Source organism: Heterodontus francisci, chromosome 39, assembly GCF_036365525.1.
Source record: "Heterodontus francisci isolate sHetFra1 chromosome 39, sHetFra1.hap1, whole genome shotgun sequence".
In the NCBI taxonomy this organism is placed as follows: Eukaryota; Metazoa; Chordata; class Chondrichthyes; order Heterodontiformes; family Heterodontidae; genus Heterodontus; species Heterodontus francisci.
This window is the reverse complement of record NC_090409.1, coordinates 42,712,131-42,734,558: the sequence shown is the minus strand read 5'-3', so window position 1 is coordinate 42,734,558 and position 22,428 is coordinate 42,712,131. Positions and strand designations below refer to the sequence as shown.

General features: G+C 51.1%; 2 protein-coding genes across 9 annotated transcripts in view; one reads left to right on the top strand and one right to left on the bottom strand.

Moving 5' to 3' along the window:
* The window catches only part of LOC137352797 (complement C1q-like protein 3), a 241,811-nt gene that overhangs the window by 44,928 nt on the left and 174,455 nt on the right, over positions 1-22,428 (top strand). The window lies entirely within an intron of this gene.
* The window catches only part of LOC137352795 (IgGFc-binding protein-like), a 77,134-nt gene that overhangs the window by 36,283 nt on the left and 18,423 nt on the right, over positions 1-22,428 (bottom strand). The window contains exons 3-8 of the mRNA XM_068018623.1: positions 17,087-17,415; positions 15,813-16,383; positions 14,013-14,611; positions 10,501-11,068; positions 9,186-9,781; positions 1,314-1,884 (exon numbers count right to left, since the gene is read on the bottom strand). Coding sequence (XP_067874724.1) covers positions 1,314-1,884; positions 9,186-9,781; positions 10,501-11,068; positions 14,013-14,611; positions 15,813-16,383; positions 17,087-17,415 — 3,234 coding nt within the window. The remainder of the gene's footprint in view (positions 1-1,313; positions 1,885-9,185; positions 9,782-10,500; positions 11,069-14,012; positions 14,612-15,812; positions 16,384-17,086; positions 17,416-22,428) is intronic.

Genomic DNA, 22,428 nt, shown 5'->3' with positions numbered 1-22,428 from the left:
TGCCCCATTATCAACATCCTAGGGGCTACCATTGACCAGAAACTGAACTTGAGTAGCCATATAAATACCGTGGCTACAAGAGCAGGACAGAGGCTAGGAATCCTCTGGCAAGTAACTCACCTCCTGACTCCCCAAAGCCTGTCCACCATCTACAAGGCACAAGTCAGGAGTGTGATGGAATACTCTCCACTTGCCTGGATGGGTGCAGCTCCAACAACACTCAAGAAGCTCGACACCATCCAGGACAAAGCAGCCCGCTTGATTGGCACCCCATCTACAAACATTCACTCCCTCCACCACCAACGCACAGTGGCAGCAGTGTGTACCATCTCCAAGATGCACTGCAGCAATGCACCAAGGCTCCACAGACAGCACCTTCCAAACCCGCGACCTCTACCAACTAGAAGGACAAGGGCAGCCAATACATGGGAACACCACACCTGCAAGTTCCCCTCCAAGTCACACACCATCCTGACTTGGAACTATATCGCTGTTCCTTCACTGTCACTGGGTCAAAATCCTGGAACTCCCTTCCTAACAGCACTGTGGGTGTACCTACCCCACATGGACTGCAGCGGTTCAAGAAGGCAGCTCACCACCACCATCTCAAGGGGCAATTCGGGATGGGCAATAAATGCTGGCCTGGCCAGTGTCGCCTACATCCCATGCAAGAATTTTTAAAAAGCCAGATCCCACATGAAGCCTGGATGCAGACTCCCCATTTAATCTGGCTTTCGTTTCTTTTTTAATGAGATGTCGGTCGAGGGATATAATGTCCCCAGAACACCAGGGAGAATGTGCCTCGTCTTCTTTCATCTTTTACACCTACTCGTCCCAACATTGCTGATCTTTGTCTTGCTGCTGAGGTAGTCTTACATTCTACTATATAATTCCAACTATTAACACAAATCTTGTGATTAAAAGTTAAAGGATTATGGAAAGTGATAATAGTGTATTTCAATGGTAGCACCATCTCTGAAACACAACAATGTGCATTTGTATAGTGCCTTTAATTAGTAAAATATCCCAAGGTGCATCACAGGAGTGTAAATTAGGCAGAAATTTGACCCCAAGTCACATGAGGAGATCTTTGGACACGCGACCAAAAGTTCGGTCAAAGAGGTCGGTTTTAAGGAGCGTATTAAAGGAGGAGAGAGAGAGAGAGGTGGAGAGATTTAGGGAGGGAATTTCAGAGCTTAGGGTCCAGGCAGCTGAAGGCACGGCTGCCAATGGGGCGGAAAAATTGAAAATAAAAGAAAAGAGAAGCTCAGACCTCATTGGACAGAAGTAATAATATAGTTTCTCAGACTTACGACAGAATGATTCGCTTCTCCATGCTTTAAGGTTGACTTTCTGTGCCTGGCAGGCTTCCACGTACGCCTGGATACTGTCACAGAGCACCCTGTTGTCACCATTTGACTGGCACGTATCGTAGAGGCAGTCGAGGTAGAACTGTTTGGGGTTGACCACCGTGTGACAGGCTGCGAGAGGACTGCTGGCAGAGTTGAGGAATCCACAGTAATTGCCCTTTTTGAAGACCGCCAATTTCTTGGGCTCGCAGACAGGACACTGGTTGCCACAGCCAGCGTTGCACTTTGCCCCCTGGAAGAAGACCCTCCAGCTCTTGCCGAACTCCGTCACGTCCCGCGTCACCGTGCCGTCGCGCAGCTTGAACTCGTCTTGCTTCTTGCTGTTGAAGTTACCGCACAGGCCGCACATCTTCTCCCTGTAGTTCCCGGGGACAGTGACCACCACGTAGTACGTCAGATCGTAGCTGACCACCAGGCCAAAGTCCGTTTCGATCACTGCCTTGTTGCCGTGTTGGTAGGCCCGGATTTTGCCGTTGTCCAGTGTCAAAGGCAGATTATTCAGGACTCCATTCAACTTCAAACAGAAGAGACAGTGATGAAGACGTTCCTTGCCCAAATAAATACTCCGCACAATCCAATCACACCCAACTCTCACTGAAGCCTGAGTATTGACCTAATGCTAGAGATCACTGCCACCCCACCCATACCCTCCCCTCTTTCCACAGAGGTCTCCTGGAACATCCCTAGCAATTCAAGTGTAATCTCCAGGACTCAAATCAGAGAATCATAGACCGGTTCCAGCACAGAAAGAGGCCATTGGGCCCATCCTGGGTCTCTGTAAAAGCAAGTTAACAAATCCTACTCCCCAGCCCTTTCTTTGTAACACTGAAAATGTTCTCTCTTCAGATAATTTCCAATTCCCTTTTGAAAGCCACAATTGACTCTGCCTCCACCACACTCTCAGGCAGTATATTCCAGCTCCTAAACACTTGGTGCAGGGCAGGGAAAGGAAAAGGGAGCAAAAAATTAGCAAGTGACTGAAAGACAGACGAAGCAAAAGTTAAAAAGTATGCAGCAAACGAATTTGGCAGTGTTAAAAGATATTTATTCAAATGCAAGGAGTATAGCAAATAAACCCGATGAGCTGAGGGCACAGATAGACACATGGGAACAGGATATCATTGATAAAATGGAAACATACAAACATACATACAAATTCAGAGCAGAAGTAGGCCATTTGACCCCTCGAGCCTGCTCCACCATTTAATAAAGATCATGGCTGAACTGTTTGTGTTTCGAATTCCACACTCCCATCTATCCCCTGCCTCACAAGGATCTGTCTACCACCATCTTAAAAATATTCAATGACCCCGCCTCCACCACCTTCTGAGGCAGAGAGTTTGAGAGTCGCACAACCCTCTGAGAGAAGACATTTCTCCTCATCTCTGTCCTGAAAGGGCGACCCCTAATTTTAAAACCGTGTCCCCTAGTTCTGGACTCCCCCATAAGAGGAAACATCCTCTCCACATCCACCTTGTCAGGACCGTTCAGGATCTTATAAAATTCAATCAAGTCTGCCCTCACTCTTCTAAACTCCAGTGAAAAAAAGCCCAGTCTGTCCAACCTTTCCTCATAAGACAACCCGCTCATTCCAGGTATCAATCCAGTAAACGTGTTCTGAACTGCCTCCAACACATTTACATCCTTCCTTACATAGGGAGACCAAAACTGCACACAGTATTCGAGATGTGGCCTCACCAATGCCCTGTATAACTGAAGCATAATATCCTTACTTTTATTTTCAATTCCTCTCTTAACAAAGGAGAGCATTCCATTAGCCTTCTTTATTACTTGCTGTGCCTGCATACTAACCTTTTGTGACTGATGCACTGGAACACCTAGATCCCTCTGCACCTCAGAGTACTGTAGTCGTTCTCTGTTTAAGTAATACTCTGCTTTTTTATTCTTCCTGCCAAAGTGAACAACTTCACATTTTCCCAGGTGATACTTCATCTGCCAGATTTTTTGCTCACACACTCAACCTATACTGGTCTGCAACCTCCTTATGTCCTCTTCACAACGTACTTTCCTACTTATCTTGGTGTCATCTGCAAATTTAGCTAGCATGCCATCGTTCCCCTCATCTAAGTCATTGATATAAATTGTAAAAAGTTGAGGGTCCAGCACAGACCCCTGTGGGACTCCACTCGTCACATCCTACCAATCAGAAAAGGATCCATTCATGCATAATCTCTGTTTTCTGCCTGCCAGCCAATCTTCTGCTAATATGTTATCCACTACACCATGAGCTCCTACTTTGCACAATAACCTTTTATGTGGCACCTTGTCAAATGCCTTCTGGAAATCCAAGTACAGTATATCTACGGGCTCCCCTTTATCCACAGGGCATGTTACTCCTTCAAAGAACTCCAATAAATTGGTTAAACATGACTTCCTTTTCACAAAACCATGCTGACTATTCCTGATTACCTTGAGTTTTTCTAATTGCCCAGCTATAGCCTCCTTCATGATCGATTCTAACACCTTCCCCATGACAGACATTAAAGTAACTGCCTTCAGTTACCTGTTTTCTGCCTCCCCTACTTCTTGAATAGAGGGGTTATATTTGCTACTTTCCAGTCTGATGGAACCATTCCAGAATCTAGCTAATTTTGAAAAATTAACACCAACGCATCTGCTACTTCATTCGCCACCTCTTTTAAGACCCTCGGATGAATTCCATCAGGACCCAGGGACTTGTCAGCCCACAGCTCCATTACTTTGCTCAGTACCGCTTCCCTGGTGATTGCAATTTCACCAAATTCCTCTCTTCCTTCCACCTCCTGATTTACAGCTAGTACTGGAATGTTTCTTGTATCCTCTCTCGTGAAGACAGAAGCAAATTTTTGTTCATTTCATCTGCCTTTTCCTTATTATCTGCTATTAGCTTCCCATTCTCATTCTACAGAGGACCAACACTCACTTTACTTACTCTTTTCCTTTGTAAATACCTGGAGAAACTCTTGCTATCCGTTTTTACGTTTCTAGCTAGCTTCCTCTCACTCTAATTTCTTTCTCCTGATTAACCTTTTAGTCATTCTCTGCCGTTGGCTTAAAGAGGGGCAAAAATGGCAGCTTAACACCCCTGGATAGAAAGTTTTTGGGCAGGAGAGCGGGGGGGGGGGGGTGCTTAAAAAAGGAGAGGGTGTCGCATTATTGGTGAAAGAATCAATTACAGCTGTGAGGAGGGATGTTATGCTAAATGAATCATCAAATGAGGCCATATGGGTTGAGCTCAGAAATAAGAAAAAGACAGCCACACTATTAGGAGTGTACGATAGACCCCCAAATAGTGAGAGGGAGAAAGAAGAACAAATATGTAGGCAAATTTCTGAGTGCAAAAACAATAAGGCAATAATAGTTGGAGATTTCAACCACCCTAATATCAATTGAGATACAAACAGTGTGAAGGGCACAGAGGGCACAAAAATCTTCAATTGCATTCAAGAGAACAATTTTTTAGCCAGTACTTAACAAGACCAATGAGAGGGAGCGCAATTCTAGATTTAGTCTGAGGAAATGAAGCTGGGCAAGTGGATGAAGTAGCAGTGGGTGACCATGTTTTATCAGTACATTAAGAGCAAGAGGATAACTAAGGAAAGGGTAGGGCCTATCAGAGATGTACAAGGTAACATATGTGGATGCAGAAGATATGGGCAGGATTTTGTCGCTGTCTTCACAAAGGAGAGGGATGATATAGATATTGGAGTTTAGGAGGAGGAGTGTGAAATATTAGATACGATTAGCATAATGAGAGAGGAAGTACCAGAGGGTCTGACATCCTTGAAAGTGGATAAATCACCAGGGCCGGATGGATTGTATCCCAGGCTGTTAAAGGAAGCCAGGGAGGAATTAGCAGATGCTCTGAGGATCATCTTCACATCCTCACTAAATACAGGCGAGGTGCCAGAGGATTGGAGGTCTGCAAACCTTATACTATTGTTTAAAAAGGCTGCCAGGGATAGACCAAATAATTATAGGCCGCTCCGTCTGACCTCAGTGGTGGTAAAATTATTAGAATTAATTCTGAGAGAGAGGAGAAACTGTCACTTCGAAAGGCACAGATTAATCAGGGATAGTCACCATGGATTTGTTAAGGGAAGGTCGTGTCTTACTAACATATGAGTTCCTGAGGGGTCTTGACAGGGTGTATGTGGAAATGATGTTTCCCCTTGGGGAGAATCTAGAACTAGGGGTCACTGTTTAAAAATAAGGGCTGGAAGCAGAGTCTTTGAATAGTTTTTCAGGCAGAGGTAGATATATTCCTGATAAGCAAGGGGGTGGAAGGTTATCGGGGGTATGTGGAAACATGGAGTAATCTGTTCAGCCATGAACTTACTGAATGGCGGAGCAGGCTCGAGGGGCCGAGTGGTCTACTCCTGCTCCTAATTCGTCTGTTTGTATGTAATTGAATTTTTTGAGGAAGTAACAAGGAGGATTGATGAGGGTAGTGCAGTGGATGTTGTCTACATGGATTTTAGTAAGGTATTTGACAAGGTCCCACATGGCAGAATGGTCAGAAAAGTAAAAGCCCATGGGATACAGGGGAATGTGGCGAATTGGATTCAAAATTGGCTCAGTGTCAGGAAACAAAGGGTAATGGTCGAGGAATGATTATGCGAATGGAAAGCGGTTTCAAGTGGCGTTCCACAGGGCTCAGTGTTGGGTACCTTGCTATTTGTGGTATCTGTCAATGATTTGGACTTAAATGTGGGAGGCATGATTGGGAAATTTGCAGATGACACAAAAATTGGCCGTCTAGTTGATAGTGAAGAGGATAACTGCCGACTCCAGAATGTTATCAATGGTTTGGTTGAGTGGGTGGAAAAGTGGCAAATGGAATTCAATCCGGAGAAGTGTGAGATTAATGCATTTGGGGAGGGCAAATAAAGCAAGGGAAATTATACAATAAACGGGAGGATATTGAGAGAGGTAGAAGAAGTGAGACATCTTGGAGTGCATGTCCACAGGTCCCTGAAGGTGACAGGACAGGTAGATAGAGTGGTGAAGAAGGCACATGGAATGCTTTCCTTTATTGACCGAGGTATGGAATACAAAAGCAGGGATGTAATGCTGGAACTGTATAAAACACTGGTTAGGCCACGGCTGGGTATTGTGTACAGTTCTGCTCACATTACAGGGAGGAAATAATTGCTCTGGAGAGAGTACAGAAGAGATTTACAAAAATGTTGCCAGGGCTTGAAAATTGCAGCTACGAGGGAAAATTGGATAGGCGAGGGTCGTTTTCCTTCGAACAGAGGAGGCTAAGGGGTGACTTAATTGAGTTGTACAATATTATGAGAAGCCTGGATAGAGTAGACAGGAAGGAGAAGTTAATTACCAGGGGGCACAGATTTAAGGTGATTAGTAGAAGGATTAGAGGGAACATGAGGAAAAGCTTTTTCACCCAGAGGGTGGTGGGTGTCTGGAATTCACTGCCTGGATCGGTGGTGGAGGCAGAAACCCTCAACTCATTTAACAGGTATCTGGACCTGCACCTGACGTGCTGTAACCTGCAAGGCTATGGACCAGGTGCTGGAAGGTGGGATTGGATTGGGCGGCTAGTCTTTTCAGCCAGCGCAGACACGATGGGCTGAATGGTCTCTTTCTGTTCCATAATATTTTTATGGTTTCTATGAAAAGGTTTTTCCTCATGTCACTATTGTTTCTTTTGCCAATCGCCTTAAATTGGAGTTCTCTGGTTCTTAACCCTTCCACCAATGGGAACAGTTTCTCTCTATTTACTCTGTCCAGACCCCTCATGTACTTCAACACCTCTATCAAATCTCCTCTCAACCCTCTCCTCTCCAAGGAGAACAGCCCCAGCTTCTCCAGTCTATCCATGTAACTGAAGTCGCTCAACCCTGGAACCATTCTCTTGAATCTTTTCTGCACTCTCACTCAAACCTTTACATCCTTCCTAAAGTGTGGTGCCCAGAACCGGACACAATACTCTAGTTGAAGCCGAACCAGTGTTTTATAGAGGTTTATCATAACTTCCTTGCTTCAGTACTCTATGCCTGTAATTATAGAGCTGACAGGGGTGTTAACAACAATTTCATCCATTAATTATAAAATTATCAAATGTGACGGGGAATAGAGGTGTTGATTGACAGTCAAGTCAACCAATCAGAGAATGGAGAGTCTGTTCACTTGCTGATTGGCTGGGAAAGTGAGGCTTGAAAGGATAAACCTGTCAGGCCACCAATGGCAGGTGTGTGTGTTTGGGTGGGGGGAAGGACACAATTTGAGGATGGAGGTCATATGATGGACGATGGCCCAGAGTAATGTTTGGTACAACAATCAATTCCAAAGGGATATTGGCCTTTACCTCAATGGGACTGGAATATAAAGGGGTGGAAGTGATGCTTTGGTTACATAAAGCTCTGGTTAGTCTCCATCTGAAGTAACTGTGTCCAGTTCTGGGCACCGCCCCTCAGGAAGGCATTCAGGGTGATGTCAGGAAGCACTTCTTCACACAAAGAAGAATGGAAATCTGGAACTCTTTTCCCCCAAAAAAGCAATCAAGGGCGGGGGGCAATTGAAAATTTCAAAACTGAGATTGATGGATTTTTGTTGGTTAAGTGGATTAAGGGTTACAGAACCAACGTGGGTAGATGGAGTTAAGATATCGATCAGGCATGATCTAATTGAATGAAGAAACAGGCTCGAGGGGCTGAATGGGCCTCCTCCTGTTCCTGTGTAACAGGTTCGAGAGGGGCTGAATGGGCCTCCTCCTGTTCCTGTGTAACAGGCTCGAGAGGGGCTGAATGGGCCTCCTCCTGTTCCTGTGTAACAGGTTCGAGAGGGGCTGAATGGGCCTCCTGTTCCTGTGTAACAGTCTCGAGGGGCTGAATGGCCTCCTCCTGTTCCTGTGTAACAGGCTCGAGAGGGGCTGAATGGGCCTCCTCCTGTTCCTGTGTAACAGTCTCGAGGGGCTGAATGGGCCTCCTCCTGTTCCTGTGTAACAGTCTCGAGGGGCTGAATGGGCCTCCTCCTATTCCTGTGTAACAGGTTCGAGAGGCTGAATGCGCCTCCTCCTGTTCCTGTGTAACAGGTTCGAGAGGCTGAATGCGCCTCCTCCTGTTCCTGTGTAACAGGCTCGAGAGGGGCTGAATGGGCCTCCTCGTGTTCCTGTGTAACAGTCTCGAGGGGCTGAATGGGCCTCCTCGTGTTCCTGTGTAACAGTCTCGAGGGGCTGAATGGGCCTCCTCCTGTTCCTGTGTAACAGTCTCGAGGGGCTGATTGGGCCTCCTCGTGTTCCTGTGTAACAGTCTCGAGGGGCTGAATGGGCCTCCTCCTGTTCCTGTGTAACAGTCTCGAGGGGCTGAATGGGCCTCCTCCTGTTCCTGTGTAACAGTCTCGAGGGGCTGAATGGGCCTCCTCCTGTTCCTGTGTAACAGTCTCGAGGGGCTGAATGGGCCTCCTCCTGTTCCAGTGTAACAGGCTCGAGAGGGGCTGAATGGGCCTCCTCCTGTTTTCGTGTAACAGGCTCTAGAGGAGCTGAATGGGCCTCCTCCTGTTCCTGTGTAACAGGCTCGAGAGGGGCTGAATGGGCCTCCTGTTCCTGTGTAACAGTCTCGAGGGGCTGAATGGCTTCCTCCAGTTCCTTTTTAACAGGCTCAAGGGGGCTGAATGGCCTCCTCCTGTTCCTGTGTAACAGTCTCGAGGGGCTGAATGGCCTCCTCCTGTTCCTGTGTAACAGTCTCGAGGGGCTGAATGGCTTCCTCCAGTTCCTTTTTAACAGGATCGAGAGGGATGAATGGCCTCTTCCTGGTGGAGTGTCTGAGGACGTGCACCAGGGTTTCCTCTTACCTTCACCTTCGAGTGCACCTTCTGCTCCAGGATCAGTTTATAACCGTGTGCCTCCACCTCCACCAGCCTGGTGACTGCCACCTTGCCGTTGCCATAGCTTTCGTTCTCAACGTTGACGGTGAACTTCGGCAGGCGATCTTCCTTCTCGCACACTTGGGCCAGGGTGTAGGTACACGTCCCCTGGAAATCGAAGGCCCGCCCATCGAACGAGAGGTAGTGGGGGTCTCCAGCGGCAGTGCAGGTCCCCACCCCCACCGCATGGCACCCTTGCTCACCGTTCACCACCTTGCACTCCTCGTACTTGCCGCACTTGACCTTCTGGCAGCTCACGGCCCCTCCGTCCTCACACGTGCACCGCTCACTGCACTTCCCGCTGGGGTAGAACACCTGGCCTGACTTGTAGTACGCACCCTGGTACAGACACCCGCAGTGGGCTAGAGGAACGCACTGGTCCCCGCTCAGGACAAAGCCATCATCACACTGGCACCCCTCAGCGCAGGAGGCAGTGCACCCAGCTGGTTCAGACAGTGTGCCACACGAGACTGGGCAACCACTAGCACACACTTCATAATGGCTGTTCTCTGGGCACACCATGGCTGCAAGACACAAACACAAAGAAAGGGGCTTCAATTACATTCCAACACATCCCTCCCAACAGCCACATTGTCACAGCTTCAATCAACGGAATCTCAAGTAACAACTCTTTAACCCTCCATCTCTCCCTCCCCACATCACTCTCTTCGTCCTCATCCCTCTCGCTCGTCCCCTCGCCATCTCTCCATCTCCTCACCCCCTTCTCTCTCTCTCTCACCCCTTTCTCCCTCCCCATTTCTCTCTCCCATCCTATCTACCTCCTCACCATCTTTTCTCTTTCTCTCCCTCTCACACTCCCCATTTTCTCCCCCTCTCCACCGTGTTTCGCTCTCTCGCCCTTCTTCTATCCCTCTCCATCCTCCCTTCCCCCCCATGTCTCGCATTCTCTCCCTCCCTCCCTATTACGCCCTCAATATTTCTGTCTGCACTCCTCCAATTCCGCCCTCTTACGCATCCCTCGATTCCCATCGCACCACCATTGGCGGCCGTGCTTTCAGCTGCCTGGGGTCCTAAGCTCTGGAATTCCCTCCCTAAACCTCTCCGCCTCTCTCTCTCTCTCCTCCTTTAAGATGCTCCTTAAAAACTGATCCCTTTGACAAAGCTTTTCCTCACCTGCCCTAATATCCGCTTATATAGTTCGGGGTCAGATTTCTGCCTCCTGTGAACGTTTATGCGACATTACAGATGCAGAACAAGCGCGAGCCTGGTTCCTGGTACTTACGGCAGAATCTCTTGCTTCGCCATTGGTAAACAGGCGCTCCGGCATCCTGGCATGCAGCTGAGTAACTGGCCACTGCCTGACACAGCACTGTCTGGTGTCCCTTGTAAAGGCAGGAGTCATACACGCAATCATCAAAGTAGTCGTCGGGGCTCACGCGCTCCAGGCAGTCTCGGAATGGTCCTTTGCGATCCAGTATTCTGCCGCAGAACTCTGGGGTTTCGTACCGTCGTTTAGCCACAATGTCGCACTCTGGGCACTTTCCCTTGCACTCATTGGTGCAGCCCGGTGTGGTGTCCACTTGCCAGCTCTCTCCAAACTTGGCCGGGCTCGACACCACCTCCCCATTCTTGGTCTTCAGGTCATTTTTACTGTTCCCATCAAAGTCTCCGCAGAGTCCACACACGGCACTCGCGTAGGTGCTGGGAAGGGTGACGGTGATACGGCTGCGCCAATCGTACGTCACTCGCATCCCAAAGTCCGCTTCCAGCGTGGCTCCTCGCCCACTCTTGTAGATGCTGATCTTAGAATCCTCGAGGGAATAGGGCAAATTCACCAAAACTCCATTCACCTGTTAGATTGGAGACCACTAGTGTTACTGAGCTGTCGACAAAGCTTCCACAATGTTCAGTCCTTACATTCATCTTATGAGTTTCGTACTTGTTCATTATGACAGGAGTGAAGTGACTCAACCGCAGTGGCGCAAAATCTTGCATTAATCTAGCACCTTTATTGCATGTAAAATGTCCCAAGAAGCGTAAATCAGGCAAAATTTCACCCCGAACCATATAAGGAGATATGAGGACAGGCCACCAAAAGCTCAGTCAGAGAGGTCGGTTTTGAGGAGCGTCTTAAAGGAGGAGAGAGAGAGGCGGAGAGGTTTAGGGAGGAAATTCCAGAGTTTAGGGCTCAGGCAGCTGAAGGCACGGCCACCAATGGTGGAGTGATGGGAATCGGGGAATGTGCAAGAGGCCGGAATTGGAGGAGCGCAGAGATCTCGGAGGGTTGTAGAGGCTGGAGGAGGTTACAGAGATAGGGAGGGTTGTAGGAACTGGGGGAGGTTACAGAGCTAGGGCGGGTTGTCGGGGCTGGAGGAGGTAACAGAGATAGGGAGGATTGCAGGGGCTGGAGGAGGTTACAGAGATAGGGAGGGTTGTAGGGGCTGGAGGAGGTGACAGAGATAGGGAGGGTTGTAGGCTCTGGAGGAGGTTACAGAGATAGGGAGGGTTGCAGGGGCTGGAGGAGCTTACAGAGATAGGGAGGGTTGTAGGGGCTGGAGGAGGTTATAGAGATAGGGAGGGTTGTTGGGGCTGGGGGAGGTTACTGAGATCGGGAGGGTTGTTGGGGCTGGATGATGTCACAGAGATAGGGAGGGTTGTTGGGACTGGATGAGGTTAGTGAGATAGGGAGGGTTGTTGGGGCTGGAGGAGGTTACAGAGATAGGGAGGGTTGTTGGGGCTGGAGGAGGTTACAGAGATAGGGAGGGTTGTTGGTCTGGATGATGTTACAGAGATAGGGAGGGTTGTTGGGGCTGGAGGAGGTAACAGAGATAGGGAGGGTTGTTGGTCTGGATGATGTTACTGAGATAGGGAGGGTTGTAGGGACTGGAGGAGGTTACTGAGATAGGGAGGGTTGTTGGGGCTGGTGGAGGTTACTGAGATAGGGAGGGTTGTTGGGGCTGGAGGAGGTAACAGAGATAGGGAGGGTTGTTGGTCTGGATGATGTTACTGAGATAGGGAGGATTGTTGGGGCTGGTGGAGGTTACTGAGATAGGGAGGGTTGTTGGGGCTGGTGGAGGTTACTGAGATAGGGAGGGTTGTTGGGGCTGGTGGAGGTTACAGAGATAGGGAGGGTTGTAGGGGCTGGTGGAGGTTACTGAGATAGGGAGGGTTGTTGGGGCTGGTGGAGGTTACTGAGATAGGGAGGGTTGTAGGGACTGGATGAGGTTACTGAGATAGGGAGGGTTGTAGGGACTGGAGGAGGTTACTGAGATAGGGAGGGTTGTAGGGACTGGATGAGGTTACTGAGATAGGGAGGGTTGTAGGGACTGGATGAGGTTACTGAGATAGGGAGGGTTGTAGGGACTGGATGAGGTTACTGAGATAGGGAGGGTTGTAGGGACTGGATGAGGTTACTGAGATAGGGAGGGTTGTAGGGACTGGATGAGGTTACTGAGATAGGGAGGGTTGTAGGGACTGGATGAGGTTACTGAGATAGGGAGGGTTGTAGGGACTGGATGAGGTTACTGAGATAGGGAGGGTTGTAGGGACTGGATGAGGTTACTGAGATAGGGAGGGTGGTTGGGACTGGATGAGGTTACTGAGATAGGGAGGGTGGTTGGGACTGGAGGAGGTTACTGAGATAGGGAGGGTTGTAGGGACTGGAGGAGGTTACTGAGATAGGGAGGGTTGTAGGGACTGGATGAGGTGACTGAGATAGGGAGGGTTGTAGGGACTGGATGAGGTTACTGAGATAGGGAGGGTTGTAGGGACTGGATGAGGTTACTGAGATAGGGAGGGGGCGAGGAGGCTATTGAAGGATTTGAAAGTGAGAGTTTGTAAGCATACTGCTGGCGTCTCACCAGTTCGTTCAGACCAGTGAACCCCATGAAATAACTTTGGGTATTTAACAATGTAAACAGTGCTATACAAATGTATGTTACTGTTACAGACCCTCACTTCAAACCCTTCTGTTCAATTCACAGTGTACAGCACAGAAACAGGCCATTCAGCCCATCTGCTCCGTGCTGGTATTTCTGCTCCACATGAGCCTCCTCCCACCCCCCTCTCCATCTCACCCTATCACCATATCCTTCTATTCCTTTCTTCCTCGTGTGTTTATCCAGCTTCCCCCTTAAATGCATCGATACTATTCACCTCAACCACTCCCTGTGGGAGCGAGTTCCACATTCTCACCAAAATCTGGGGAAAGAAGTTTCTCCTGAATTCCCCCATTGGATTTATTAGTGACTGTCTTATTTTGATGGCCCCTAGTTCTGGTCTCCCCCCACAAGTGAAAACACCTTTTCTATGTCTATCCTGTCGAAAACCTGTCATAATTTTAAAGACCTCTATCAGGTCACCCATCAGCCTTCTCTTTCCTCGAGAAAAGAGCCCCAGCCTGTTCAGTCTTTCCTGATCGTCTAACCTCTCAGTTCTGGGACCACCATTCTAAATCGTTTTTGCACCTTCTCCAATGCCTCGACATCCCTTTTTGAATATGCCAGCAGTAGAGACCAGAACTGTGCACAGTGCTCCAAGTGTGGTCCAATGGAGACTGGAACTGTGCACAGTGCTCCAAGTGTGGTCTAACCAAGGTATATAGAGACCGGAAGTTAGCGCAATGCTCTAAGTGTGGTCTAACCAAGGTATATGGAGACCGGAAGTGTGCACAGTGCTCTCAGTGTGGTCTAACCAAGGTATATAGAGACCGGAAGTGTGCGCAATGCTCTAAGTGTGGTCTAACCAAGGTATATAGTGTGGTCTAACGAAGGTCTGATACAGGCTGCTACATACCAACACTTTACCGATGTAATCCCGGGTGATGACAATGGTTTGCCCATAGACCACGATCCATACCAGCCTGGTAAAGGAGACCACTTTGTTACCCCGATGTTCATTCTGGACCTGGACATCAAATGGCACCAGCTCGGTGTCCTTAGCGCAGAGAGAGGAGAACTTGTAGACACAGGTGCCCTGGAAGTCATACTTGAGCCTGTCGAAGGTGTGATAGTGTGGATCTCCAGCGGCAGAGCAGGTCCCATACCCGACCGGGTGGCAACCCCTCACCCCCTTGACCACCTTGCATTGCTCTTTCTGCTTGCAGCCCTGGGGGGTGCACTGCACATTCTTGCTGAGCGGCTCACAGCGGCACAGGCTCTGGCACTTCTCGTCCCCCCAGAAGGTCTCTCCCGCCTTGTAGTAACGGCCCTGGTACGTGCAGCCGCAGCTCTGAGCTGAAACGCACTTGCCTGCGCTTAGCACGAGTCCTTTGTTGCAGACACATGACTCCACACAGGCTTGTTGGCAGGTGGCAGTGGCTGAGGGGTCAGTGCAGGTAGCAGGGCAGGCACTGCCACAAGCCTCATAGTGACTGTTCTCTGGGCAGGGCAAGGCTGCAAAGCAAAAGAAAATGCACGAATGATAATACCAGAAGCAGGTAGATCATCTAAGGCATCAAGCTAAAACCCGCAGCTCACTTTACTCACGCTTTTGTTAGGAAGAACGAGGAGAGGCAATATAAATTAAAGGGTGCAATTCTAAAGTGGGTGCAGGAGCAGAGGGACCTGGCGTTATAGGTGAGCAAATCATTGAAGGTGGCTGGGCAGGTTCAGAATGTGGTTTATATGACATATGGGATCCTGGGCTTCATAAATAGAGGCACAGAGTACAAAAGCAAGGAAGTTGTGATGAACCTTTATTGTATACAATTCTGGGCACCACACTTTAGGAAGGATGTGAAGGCTTTAGAGAGGGTGCAGAAAAGATTCATGAGAATGTTTCCAGGGATGAGGGACTTCAGTTACGTGGATAGATTGGAGAAGCTGGGGCTGTTCTCCTTGGAGAGGAGAGGGTTGAGAGAAGATTTGATAGAGATGTTGAAAATCATGAGGGGTCTGGACGAAGTAGATAGAGAGAAACTGTTCCCATTGGCAGAAGGGTCAAGTACCAGAGGACACTAATTTAAGGTGAATGTCAAAAGAACCAGAGGAGACATGAGGAAAACCTTTTCTAGACAGCGAGTGGTTAGGATCTAGAATGCACCACCTGAGAGTGTGTTGGAGAAGATTCAATCGTGGCTTTCAAAAGGGAATTGGATAATTATATGAGGAGAAAAAATGTTCAAGCCTACGGGGAACATGTGGGGGAAGTCGGAACAGGTGGGGGAGTGGGACTAGATAAATTGCTCTTGCAGAGAGCTGGCACAGACACGACAGGCCGAATGGCCTCCTGTGCTGTAAATATTCTATAATTCTGTTCTATTCTGTCCCCCTCCCAATTTCCATTACCCCTCTCCAATTAATTTCCATCTCTCCCCCAATCGATTACCATCGTCCCAGATTCAACAACAACTTTTAAAAAGGAATTGTACAAATACTTGAAGGGGAAACATGCAGGGATTTGGGGAAAGAGTGCGACAAATTTTCTAAGGAGCCGGCATGGACACGATGGGCCAAATGGCTCCTTCTGGGCTTTAGCATGATGATTCCATGAATGTCAAGAAAAAGCAGATTATAAATGGCATTGCCTGTTTGAACAATGAGCAGCATCAATGTTAACATCTATGGAGACAGATGTTCTCGGTTATATACTCACGGCATTTGGATGGTGTTCTCCAGTCGTAAATCTTGACGTCTTCTCTCTGGCACACCTCAGCATAGGCCTTCATTGCCTGGCACAGGAGGGTCTGGAGGCCCTTGGAGAGGCAGACATCATAGACGCAGCTGTCGAGGTAGGGTTTGGGGTCAATCTTGGCGCGGCATTCCCTGAACGGACCATCGGCTTTGCCGATCAGGCCACAGGACGAGGGGCTTTCATACCTCTTGCGGCTCTCGGCGTCGCAGGTGGGGCAGACACCGTTGCAGTTGTCCCAGCAAAAGATGTCCCCGTCGCTCACCTTCCAGCTCTTGCCAAAGTCCAGGGCGTTAGACACGGCCGTGCCCTGTGGTGACCGGAAGTCATCTCTTGCGTCACCGTTGTAGTTCCCGCAGAGGCCACAAACGTTCCCAAAGTAGCTGCTGCTCACCGTCACTACCAGGTGGTGGTTCCAGTCGTATGTCACCTTCAGCTGGAAGTCGGTTTCAATGATGACGTACGCCCCGCTCTGGTACAACTTGACCTTTCCCTCATGGAGTGTGAGAGGCAGATTGCTCCTAACACCATTAATCTACAATTGGCAGAGAAAAGCAACACCACAATTAGTCCAAGTAGTCCCCTTCTCTGTCACCACTGAGCACTGGCTCTCAATCCAATGTCGACTGGCTCCATTTACTTCAAGTCAAGACACAGGATTTTACAGCGTGTTTATCCAGCTTCCCCTGAAATGCATCGATACTGTTCACCTCAATCATTGCCTGTTGTCGCGTATTCCACATTCTCACCACTCTCTGGGGAAAGAGGTTTCTCCTGAATTCCCGATTGGATTTATTAGTGACTGTCTTAGATTGATGGCCCCTAGTTCTGGTCTCGCCCCACAAGTGAAAACACCTTCAAAATTTTCAAGACCTCTATCAGGTCACCCCTCAGCCTTCTCTTTTCTAGAGAAAGTGACCCAACCTGTTCAATCTTTCCTGATAGTTATAACATTTCAGTTCTGGTATCACCCTATCGGAAATCCAGGAGAAACATCTTTCCCCAGAGAGTGGTGAGAATGTGGAACTCGCTCCTACAGGGAGTGGTTGAGGTGAATAGTATCAATGCATTTTAAGGGGAAGCTGGATAAACACATAAGGGAGAAAGGAATAGAAGGATATGGTGATAGGGTGAGATGGAGAGGGGGTGGGCGGAGGCTCGTGTGGAGCAGAAACACCAGCATGGAGCAGATGGGCCGAATGGCCTGTTTCTGTGCTGTCAGTTGTTGGTGAACTCACCCTCACTTGGCTGTATTCATGCTTGAAGACTGTAACTTTATAATCATAGACTTCTATGTTCACCAACATGACATACGCCACGCGAGTATTCCCTCGGTTGTCATTCTTGGCGTCGATATTGAAGGATGGCAGGGAAGAGTCAGCCCCACAGCTCTTAGCAATGGTGTAGGTGCAGGTGCCCTGGAAGTCAAAGTTCACTCCATCGAAGGTGTGATAATGTGGGTCTCCCCAAGCCCAGCACACAGCCCTGGACACTGGCTGGCACACTGCATTTCCATCCACCACCACACATTGTTCCTTACTCCTGCATTTCACTGTGTTGCACAAACCTGGGGTGAAACAGAACTGAGCCATGAGGGCAGATCCCCAATTTTGTAACGCAGAACATCACATCAACCCCAAAACCCACCATCTATATCAATCCAACAAACACTCCCAGGGCAGCTATAGGACGGTACTAGATACCGAGTAAAGCTCCCTCGACACTGTCCCCATCAAACACTCCCAGGACAGGGACAGCACTGGGGTTAGATACAGAGTAAAGCTCCCTCGACACTGTCCCCCATCAAACACTCCCAGGACAGGTACAGCACTGGGATTGGCTGCTCTCTGATTTGGGAGCCTGAGTGCATCAACGAGGTGCAGCTGACTGTGGCTGTGTGCAGAGGTTGGAGGCTGCAGGATGTGTAACTGCTGCAAGTGGGAGATTCAAACTGAAACAAAAGTTTGTTCCAAATTTCAACAAAGGAAGGAAGGCAGAGAACTGGAAGAATTGGAAGCTCTTTTGTGAGTTTGTTTTATCCTGTAGTCTTTTTCATTGATTGTTGGGGGTGGGGAAAGAAGAGACCTGAAGACCTTGGGTGGGGCTGCATTGTTCAATAGGGAGCTCCTGTGTTTCACATCTTTGGATAGGGAGCTCCCTCCCCACCCCAACTACTAAGCCTGGGACAGCTGGAGCTGCCCAGGTGAAGAGACTTCTCTTTTCTCTTATCTGAACATCGAAGGAGGCGTGTGCCTTGGCAGCTTACAGCTGACCCAGGTGAAGACATCACCCCACCCTCCCAACTGGAAGACCAGCTACAAGACTTCTTTAAAATACCAACAAAGACTGATTCCTCCTGGCCTTCCTCTCCCTCAGCCTCTTCCCCTGTGCTACATCCTTTAAATGTTGCTTTTTTGATTTTTTGTATTTGCTCTTTTTTTTTTCTCAGCAAAGTGCCTGTAACTCTTCTACCCCATGACTTCTCAGTCCTCTCTGGTGACGGGGCCCTCCTATGCTGCAGCAGCTGCGACAGCTGCACCTGTGGCCCCGTCACCATGTAAAATCTTAACATCAAAGCATGGGGTGAAGAGTTACACTCATCCTGATATGACTATTGAGGCTTGTGTTAAGGCAATGGCCGTGGTTGTCGGCCCCTCGGTCATTGTTGCAGCCTCAAAGATGTATGGGAAGGCTGTGTTTTTCCTGAAGACCGAGCGGGCTGTGTCCCTCGCCCTAAGTACGGGGCCCACAGTGGGTGGGATTTTCCTGCCAGTGGACCCTCTGGGGGCCACTGCACATCGGGTAACCTTGTCTAACGTCCCACCCTTCATTCCTGATGAGCTCCTCCTCCCCCGCCTACACCATCTGGGGGAGGTGAGGTCAGGGATCACCCCAGTCCCGCTCGGTCTTTGGGAGCACAGCCTCCGACATGTGTACTCCTTCCGCCGCCAGCTATTCATGCAGCAGGCGCGGGAGGAGGTCTTGGAGGGCCACTTCGGTATAGAGTTTCAGGGGATGGCCTACCGCGTCTTCTGGACCTCGGATGGGGCGCGGTGCCACATCTGCAAGGGGGTGGGGCATGTTCGTAAGAACATCCAATAGACGCCGCTCAGTCGGTTCCGGAGGCTGTGGTTTTCACAGCCTCCGGCGGGGAGGGGTGTGTCCATCCGAGCAGAAGGAAGACGCGGGGAGAAAAGAAACATCATGAGGCGCGTCCCCTGGACACTTTGACTCAACCCGAGCCTGAGCTGAGCCCAAAGCCCATTCCCATGGAATCCACCTGTCCCAGGGCTGGGATCAGGCCCAGGGTGACTAAAAAGGAAAAAAAGGGTGCGGAGGCGGAGGCCTCTGATGACATGGAGGTCTCTGAGCCTCCGCGCCCTAGTGGTAAAAAGAGGAGAAGGCACCCCTCCACAGAGGTAACAAGGGGCCCTGAGGCGCAGGGCCCATCTGTTGGAGGGGAGCTGTCTCCTGTTGAGGATCCTCAGGTTCCCCCTACCGCCACCACCAAGGCTGCAAAGTCCGGGCAGGAGCTCCTTATTCCTCAGGATGGAGGGGAGGGGAAGGCCCCGGTACATGAGGCCCCTCCTGAAGGAGTAAGTGGGGCCCTGCTTGTGGTGGGGGAGCCTGGGGACACCGCCCATTCTGCCACTGCTACTGGGTCAGGTGCCCTGAATGAAGTGGAGGGCGACGCCCCAGAGGGTCAGCCCTCCCAGCCGGAGTCCACCACCAACCAGGAGACACCCGACCCGGTGAGAACTGAGAATGCTGCCCCATCTGCTGGACCTGTGGGTGCTGGCAGAGTGGGAGATGGCCTCCTCTCTCCGCCTCAGGTCTCGGCTCCGGCTGGATTTCCGGAGTCGGGATCTTATGTCTCCCCTGGACCACTCGTTAGCCTGGGGACAGAGGTGGAGGGGGGTCCTGGGCTGCTGGCGCCCACAGGCTCCAATTCTACAATAGAACCCAGAGAGGACTCCTCCGCCATCGAGCCTGGGGGTGGGATCGTATCGGAGGCGGGACCAGCTGGCGCGGCCAGGACGTCCGCCCCACAGTGTGTGGTGGATGTGTCGGCCGCTGGCGGTGACGACCCGGAGGAGGATGGGGATTCGCTGTGGGACATGGAGGATGATCTTGATTCCATCGCTCGTGAGGTCGTGGAGTCCCTCGTGCCTCCCACCGAATCTCCTCTCATCCCCACGGCGGAACTCTGGGATTTCCTCGCGGTTTGCAGGGGCTGCCGCAATAAAGTTCAGCTGGCCCTCGACGGCTGGTCGAATCTGGCGCTGATCATCCAGTCCGTCCGTGCTGCCCTGAAGACAAAGGGCAAGCGCGCGGGCGTGAAACTGGTTGAGAGGCGCCGGTTTAATGTGTTCCTCAATGGGTTGCTGGGGGAGTGGAAGGCCAGGTGCACTTCCACTCCCTCCTCACAGTGAGCTGTTGGTGACGGGTTTTAAGTACCTTTGACATGAAGATAACCATAGCCAGCCTCAACATCAACGGCAGCAGGGGGTCTCACCGCAGATTTCACAATCTCTTGGTCCTTAGGGAAGGGAGATACGCGGTGAGCTTTCTGCAGGAAACCCACACCGTTCCGGGAGACGAAGCCACCTGGCTCCTGGAGTGGCAGGGTGGGGTCTACATGAGTCACCTCACCCCTATTTCTAGTGGGGTGGCTATCTTGTTAGCCCCGACTTTTCAGCCGGAGATCTTGAGGGTCAAGGAGCTAGTGCCGGGCCGCTTGCTCCACCTCGCCGTTGGCCTGGGTAGCATGCCGCTCCACTTTGTGAACGTGTACACGCCCAGGCCCGGCGCGTTGCAAGCGCGCTTCTTTGAAGAAGTGTCCGCTCTCTTGAGCTCCATCGATAGCGGCAAGTGCATCATCCTCGGGGGGGATTTTAACTGCACCCTCGAGGTGGGGGATCGCTCCGGTCCCCAGCGCGGCCAAGCGTCGGTGGAGAGGTTGAGGGGACTGATCAGCTCCCTTAACTTGGTGGACGTCTGACGGAATCTCCATCCCGACTCCAGCGCCTTCACGTGGAGGTCTGGAGGAGGGGGGTCGCGAATCGACCGCCTCTACATTTCGCAGGCGTACGTCTCCCGCGTCTCGGCGGCCTCCATGCGGCTGGTGCCGTGCTCAGACCACCACCTGGTGTGGGCGTAGTTCACTCCGCTACGCACGCGGGCGGGGTCCGCGTTCTGGCACTTTAACAACCAGCTGCTGGAGGACGAGCGATTTCGGGACTCTTTCTGTCGATTCTGGGCCGACTGGAGTAGGAAGCAGGGGGGCTTCCCCTCCTTGAGGCTATGGTGGGATGTGGGCAAGACTCACATCCGCGTCTTCTGTCAGGAGTACGCGAAGGGGTCGACCAAGAGGCGGGAAGCCGAGATCGGGCGCCTTGAGAGGGAGGTGCTCGACTTGGAGTCCCGCCTCGGTCATGCCGTCGTGGACCCGGCCCTGTGGCAGGCGTACAAAGAGAAGGGCGCGCTGAGGGACCTGCAGCTCATAGGGTCCCGAGGCGCGTACGTGAGGTCGCGGATCCAGATCCTGGAAGATTTGGACCGCGCCTCACCCTTCTTCTACTCGCTGGAAAAATGGCGGGGGGTCCGTAAGCAGCTCGTCGAGCTGCTGGCCGACGACGGATCCTCCATCACGGATCCGGAGGGAATGGGCCTCCTGGTCCGTACTTATTACAGTGCGTTGATCTCTCCGGATCCGTCCAGCGAGGATGCGCGCAGAGTTTTGTGGGAGGACCTGCCGCAGGTCAGCCCAGAGGACGCCGAAGGATTGGAGGCTCCGCTCACGTTGGCGGAGCTGACTGGCGCCCTCCACCAGCTCTCGAGGGGCAAATCCCCAGGGCTGGATGGGTTGACCGTGGAGTTCCTCAGGGCGTTCTGGGACGTCCTGGGGGACGATTACGCGCGGGTCCTGGGGGAAAGCCTGGCGACCGGGGAGATGCCCCTCTCGTGGCGCAGGGCGGTCATCGTCCTGCTGCCGAAGAGGGGCGATCTCCGCCTGCTTAAAAACTGGCGTCCGGTCTCCCTCCTCAGCACGGATTATAAGATCTTTGCCCGGGCTATGTCTACCCGCCTGGGCTCCGTGCTGGCCCACATGATCCACCCCGACCAGTCCTACACTGTCCCGGGCCGGTCCATCCAGGACAACATCCACCTGGTCCGGGACCTGATCCATCTTTCCCAGAGGATTGGTCAGTTGGTCGCCTTTCTCTCCCTCGATCAGGAGAAGGCGTTCGACAGGGTGGATCACGATTACCTTTTCGGGACTCTGCGCGCTTTCGGACTCGGGCTGCATTTCATGGCACGGGTCCGACTTTTATACGCCGCCGCAGAGTGTCCAGTCGAGGGTAACGGGTCCTTGACGGCGGCCCTTCGCTTTGGGAGAGGCTGCATCAGGGATGCCCCATGCCTCGCCAATTGTATACCATCTGCGTGGAGTCGTTCCTGTGCCTGCTTCGCAGGAGTTTGATGGGATTGGCTCTGTGCGAGCCGGCCATGCGGGTCGTCCTCTCGGCTTACGCCAACGACGTGCTCCTGGCGGTCACAGATCCCGTTGACTTGCGGA